The sequence below is a fragment of the Micromys minutus genome (genome assembly GCF_963924665.1).
Source record: "Micromys minutus genome assembly, chromosome: 25".
NCBI classification, from domain to species: domain Eukaryota; kingdom Metazoa; phylum Chordata; class Mammalia; order Rodentia; family Muridae; genus Micromys; species Micromys minutus.
In genome coordinates this window covers 1,827,354-1,833,609 of record NC_137960.1, presented here as the reverse complement: position 1 = coordinate 1,833,609, position 6,256 = coordinate 1,827,354, and the positions used below count along the sequence as shown (strand labels likewise).

The window sequence follows — 6,256 nt, the reverse complement described above, 5'->3', positions numbered from 1 at the left end:
TCTTTACAGATGGAGGTCCTGCACTCAAGCTTGGAAGTGTGAGCCGCCCTCTGAGGAGAACAGAGCTTGGTCTCTGTGGGGTCCTTGTGGGGCTTGTGTAGCCATGGTATACCCGGAAGTGGTTTTTATTCTAGAAGACTCCAGGGTCTGACTCTGAAGAGAAGAAGGAAGAGGAAGGGTGGAGGAGAGGACAGACAGAGTCTGGCCTGCGGGTCTCTCCTGTCGTCTGACAGTTTCTGGGTTAGAAAGACAGACACCATGACAAACAGTGCTCTGTCCACAGCACAGGATTCAGGCAAAGTCTCAGTCACCAGGCAGTGAGGTCAGGGGCAGGGAAGCTCAGGGCTGGGGATTCCCCATCTCCTCAGTTTCACTTCTGCTCCTAACAGGTGTCAAGCCCTTCTGCCCGGACACTGATGATGCGAAGGCTCCTCTCATACCTATTGGGTGGTGAGATCCCGGGAAACCAATCAGGATCTCCACGGGCACTGACTATAAAGTTCCCCGCAGCCCACGGGACTCAGACGCGGGTGATCACCGATGTGGGCGATGGCGCCGCGCACGCTGCTCCTGCTGCTGGCGGCCGCCCTGGCCCCGACCCAGAGCCGCGCGGGTGAGTGCGGGGTCGGGAGGGAAACGGCCTCTGCGGGGAGGGGCGGGGGCGGCACCGGGGAAGCCGCGTCCCCACGTCGCCCACCTGACCCTCCGCCCTTCTCCACCCGCGTCCCGACCCCGCGCCCTGCTCCCCTCCCGGCCCGCGCACCGCCCGGGGTCCCGGGAGGAGGTCGGGGTCTCACCGCGCGACGCCCCCAGGCTCACACTGGATGCGGTATTTCGAAACCGCCGTGTCCCGGCCCGGCCTCGGGGAGCCCCGGTACATGGAAGTCGGCTACGTGGACGACACGGAGTTCGTGCGCTTCGACAGCGACGCGGAGAATCCGAGATACGAGCCGCGCGCGCAGTGGATGGAGCAGGTGGAGCCGGAGTATTGGGAGCGGGAGACTCAGAGAGCCAAGAGCAATGAGCAGTGGTTCCGAGGGAACCTGAAGACCCTGCTCGGCTACTACAACCAGAGCGAGGGCGGTGAGTGACCCCGGGTCGGAGGTCACGACCCCTCCACGTCCCAACACACAGGACAAAGACGTCCGGGGTCCCAAGTCCGAGGTTCAAGAGCAGAACTGACCCGGACCCGTTTTCCTTTCGTTTTACCAAAGTTGATGGGCGGGGCGGGGCGGGTGGGCGGGGCTGACCGCGGGGTCCCACAGGTTCTCACACACTCCAGTGGATGACTGGCTGTGAGTTGGGGTCGGAAGAGCGTTTCCTCCGCGGGTATAATCAGTTCGCCTACGACGGCCTCGATTACATCGCCCTGAACGGAGACCTGAAAACGTGGACGGCGGCGGACACGGCGGCGCTCATCACCCGACGCAAGTGGGAGCAGGCTGGTTATGCAGATTATTACAAGGCCTACCTGGAGGGCGAGTGCGTGCAGTCGCTCCGCAGATACCTGGAGCTCGGGAAGGAGACGCTGCTGCGCTCAGGTGCTGGGGCCGCGGGCAGCTCCTCCCTCTGCCCTCGGGCTGGGGCTCAGTCCTGGGGAAGAAGAAACCCTCAGCTGGGGTGATGCCCCTGTCTCAGAGGGAAAGAGTGTCCCTGGGTCTCCTGATCCCTCCTCTCAGTGACTGCACTGATTCCCAGGGCTCAGCCTTCTCCCTGCAGAGTTCAAGTCTGTCTCAGGGGGAAGGAGAGAGTTTCCTGACAGAACAGCGGGGGCTCCCTGCTGTCAACCATGGCCTCTCCCAGGCCAGCTTCTCTCCCCACAGCTGTGTGTGGACACTGACTCCTGTCCTGCTGAGTGTGTTACACCTCAGGACCGGAAGTCTCCTTTCTCTGATAGGAGACATGGGCTGCACTACATAAGACTGGTTTCTCCAGTTTCTAGAACTTTCCAGAGAATACATTCTTGCAGATCCTTCCCTGTCTTTGGGGATTGCATTTCTTCCATGCCCCATTTCTCTCCGTACAGTGGAGAATGGTCACATGAACCCTTTGGGGTACCGGTGATAATGTAAATTGTGGAATTAAAAAAAAATTTTTTTTAATTTTTTCCTCTTATTTTTTACTTTCCTTTTTATTTACTTTTTTTTTTGAATGTCTTATTTTGGGTTTACTCAGTTTTTGTCTGAACTGCATTGATCCAGTTTCTCTGCGCCCTTGTATTAGCATTGGTATCAGTCCCCCATGTGCCAGGGATAACTGCTAACCTGGATAATTAGACAGGTTAAATCAGGGTTCTCATTAAAGGAGAGATTCTTGTGAACTTAGATTGTTTCCTGTCAAAACTAAATATCCAGAAGCCTCCTGCTCTTCCTCTGCCCCCACAAGTCACAGTTCTCCCTACAGTGAATCAGGAATTGGACTTTCTGAGTGACAGGGTCTTCTACAATCCAGGGCTGGAGTGAGAGGGAGGATCCACACACCCTGTGAGCCCACTGTGTTCCAGTGAGTGCTGCACTGGGTTCCAAGCACACACCAGGGATCCTGTGTGACACACCTGTACCTTCTCACCCCAGAGTCAGGATCTGGGAGTCATTTTCTCTGATAGTCAGAATTCACCACATTTCTGCTACACACATCCTGATGTTGATCACTTAGACCAACAGTTAATGCTGGTCAGCAAGATGACCACAGTGTTAGACTCTGTGGTGGCAGCCTTCCAGTAGCACATGGCCCTAATTTGTAATTTTAATGTGAACTCAAACATATATTAAATTATTTATTTTCTATTCCATCTTTCATTTGGGCTCCCTGTCTCATGCTATAGAGCATCACATGAGGATGGCAATGTTGATCCACTGGCTCCTGTGGATTCTCTCTTAGCTTCTGAGTCCCTCAGGAAAATGTGCAGTTCTGTGCTGAGGGACCAACTCTACCTGCAGGTCACTAGTGTGATGACAGTTGAAGTGTGAGACACACAATTCAGTGTCATCACTGATTTAAATATGTCTTGTGTGGACCTCAGTTGATCTTATTAACTGTGTGACTTCTTAAATCTTCCACGCAGATCCCCCAAAGGCCCATGTGACTCATCACCCCAGATCTGAGGGTGAAGTCACCCTGAGGTGCTGGGCCCTGGGCTTCTACCCTGCTGACATCACCCTGACCTGGCAGTTGAATGGCGAGGACCTGACCCAGGACATGGAGCTTGTGGAGACCAGGCCTTCAGGAGATGGAACCTTCCAGAAGTGGGCATCTGTGGTGGTGCCTTCTGGGAAGGAACAGAGATACACATGTCATGTGGAACATGAGGGGCTGCCTCAGCCCCTCACCCTGAGATGGGGTAAGGAGGGCGTGGGTGCAGAGCTGGGGTCAGGGAAAGCTAGAACCTTCTGCAGACCCTGAGGTGCTCAGGGCTGAGAGCTGGGGTCATGACCCTCACCTTCCTTTCCTGCACCTGTCCTTCCCAGAGCCTCCTCCATCCACTGACTCTAACATGGTGATCATTGCTGCTCTGGTTGTCCTTGGAGCTGTGGTCGCCATTGGAGCTGTGGTGGCTGTTGTGATGAGGAGGAGGAGAAACACAGGTAGGAAAGAGAGGGTCTGAGTTTTATCTCAGCCTCCTTTAGAACAGTGCTCTGCTCATTTATGGGAAACACAGCCACACCCACATCGCTACTGTCTCCAAGTGGGTCTGATGTCAGTTCTGGAAACGTCCTTCTGTTAAGATCTTCCTTGAACTCTCACAGCTTTTCTTCTCACAGGGGGGAAAGGAGGAGACTACACTCCAGCCCCAGGTGAGTGTGGGGGTGAGATTGTCCTGAGGCCAACATAGTAAGGTTGGAGGTTTTGGGAATTTGGGAATTCATAAAGACTCCTCCACAGAAATCTTCAGGGGCCTGAGTTTCACCTTGCTAGGAATACATACATATACACAGATACATACACATTCATAGACACATACATATATGTATACATTTGTTTTGTTTTACCCTAGGCAGGGACAGCCCCCAGAGCTCTGACGTGTCTCTCCCAGATTGTAAAGGTGACACTGTGGGACCTGAACGGGGAGGGGCAATGTGGACATGATTGGGTTTCAGGGACTCCCAGAATCCCCTGTGAGTGGTGGGTTGTTGGGATGCTGACTTCACACTGATGGTTTGTGACTCTCTTTCTCTAGCATGAAGACAGCTGCCTGCAGGGGATTGAGTGACAGATGGTGTGTTCAGGTCTCTCCTGTGACATCCAGAGCCCTCAGTTTTCTTAGACAACCTTGTCTGATGTTCCCTGTGAGCCTATGGGCTCAGTGTGAAGAAATATGGAGCCTAGTCTGCCCTGCCCAACAGGACCCTGTCCCTGCACCGCCTGTGTTCCCTTCCTCAGCCAACCTTCCTGGTCCTCCAAACACTGGGGACATCTGTATCCTGTGAGCTCCATGCTGCCCTGAGCTGCAGCTCCTCACTTCACACCCAGAAGAAAACTCTGAATGTGAACGTGATTGTTAACATCTTTGGTTTGAGGGTTGATTGATTGTTAAATTAATGGATTGAGAATAGATTTTTTTTTTGGTGTGTGTGGTGATTTCTGCTTTTTTTCAGTGATGTTGCTCTGCATTGTGGATGGCTCTGTATTACAGGAGAGCAACATCCTGCTCATACGCCTGTAAACATTTAAAACATCTCATATTTAAAGGAATAAAGACACAGGGTCATAAACTGAGGAAAAATCTGCAGCTCAGCGAGGAAACGTTATTTCCTTAACTCTATCTGAGATATCTATTCATAAGCCTGAAGCTACAACTCAACTGCCATCTCTTTGGTAATCCTTTCTCTGGGTCAGTCTTCTGAGCTCGGCTGAGTTTCTCTTGACCTCCTCTAAATCTAAGATGGCTCCTCAGCTCTCTCTCCTAGATTTCTGTTGTACCTGTGTCCTGTCAGATGCTTCTCTGTGGTTCCTGCAAGGGCTGAGAGGAAATCCCATCACTTACCTGGAGCTTCTTCTATAGAGTCTCTCTTTTTTTTTTTTTCAGGTCAAACTCATTTCCCTTTATTAATGTCCAAGTTACTATTACATGTTTTAATACTCAAAGGAAAATTTGTTCAAATAAAACATTTCCAGGCAACTCTTTCAATCAAGTAGCAATAGCAGTTAAGTCCTTGGGAAGCCCATCAAAGGGAGTTTACACTTTGTCAAGGCCCAGTTCCTCTGGAGTGGAGATTCCCAATTCATTTAAAGTTGGTCTAAGTTCCTGGATGATATAGGGGTAGATTTCCTTATGAGGTCCTGCTTTGTTTTTAACAACCTCCAAGATGGGAACAGCACTAGCAAAATCATTTAACCGTCTACATGCCCACAAGGCAGCATCAATGATTTTGGGATCAGGAACCAGATCATAGCCAACAAGTGTATTCATCCCTTTACAAATTCCCAGGGATCAATGTCTGGCTTGTTGAAGTATGTCACCCAGCGAGCATCAAACTCCTCATCTGTCTCGTGTGACCCATGAGAATAGCAGCGAATGGAAGAGACAGCAGCGGCAGGGCTGGGACCCGAGACCGGGTGCTGGAGGCCTCGGGTGGCTGCAGGAAGGGTACAGCGACGGAGGGCAGCAGAGAGCATGACAGCAACAGCAGCGCACTGGTTGGGGCCGAAAAGAAGCCGGTTATAGAGTCTCTTTAAAGCAGAGGAGAGAGAGAGAGAGAGAGAGAGAGAGAGAGAGAGAGAGAGAGAGAGAGAGAGAGAGAGCTCTGTCCAAGGTTCAATTCTTTATAAAGAAGTCTAGCTCCGACTATACACCCTAGGCAGGCTGAGCCATGACACTGGTATGGGATTTTTCTGTTCAGGGATTGGTGGCTTTTTCACCTCCTTTCCCCTGGCATTGGGCCCATGGATTAGAGTGGGTCATCTTTTCCAGATGTAGCTGGCTTTTGCTGAGGTTCCATTTCTGTGAGGACTGGAGGGGACTGGAGAGGTGTCACCACTGTGGACAGCTCCTGAGGTGTTTCACCAAGGCAGCAGGCAGAAGCACGAAAGAAGTTTCCCACCATGGACAGCTCCTGGGATGTCTGAAGGCTGAGGAGATGTCATGGAGTTGCTATTTTAACGGGAGCCCCATTTTGGAAAGATCCTGTGGGACATTTTACTGAAGTGGTCCATAGGCTGGAGCAGGAAGGAAGGGCCTGCCGCCACTTTGAGGGATTTAGCATTAGAGACCACAGTGAGCCAGGATAAGCCCTTTGTCCCTGAGCTGTGTCTCGTC

The 6,256-nt window shown here is 52.0% G+C and overlaps 1 protein-coding gene and 1 pseudogene across 2 annotated transcripts; one reads left to right on the top strand and one right to left on the bottom strand.

Annotated features, from left to right (window-relative positions):
* Positions 1–549: 549 nt before the first annotated feature.
* LOC308436731 (H-2 class I histocompatibility antigen, L-D alpha chain-like) lies at positions 550–4,427 on the top strand (the record flags this gene model as incomplete). The annotated part of the gene is made up of 7 exons (XM_080937718.1): positions 550–617; positions 758–1,083; positions 1,266–1,541; positions 3,065–3,340; positions 3,468–3,584; positions 3,762–3,794; positions 4,381–4,427. 7 exons carry the CDS (start codon positions 550–552, stop codon positions 4,425–4,427), a joined length of 1,143 nt encoding a protein of 380 aa, XP_080793844.1.
* A 672-nt stretch (positions 4,428–5,099) lies between these two features.
* Positions 5,100–5,616, bottom strand: LOC308437055 (cytochrome c oxidase subunit 5A, mitochondrial-like; annotated as a pseudogene). The gene has a single exon. The product of its transcript is annotated as a cytochrome c oxidase subunit 5A, mitochondrial-like (transcript).
* Positions 5,617–6,256: the final 640 nt, after the last annotated feature.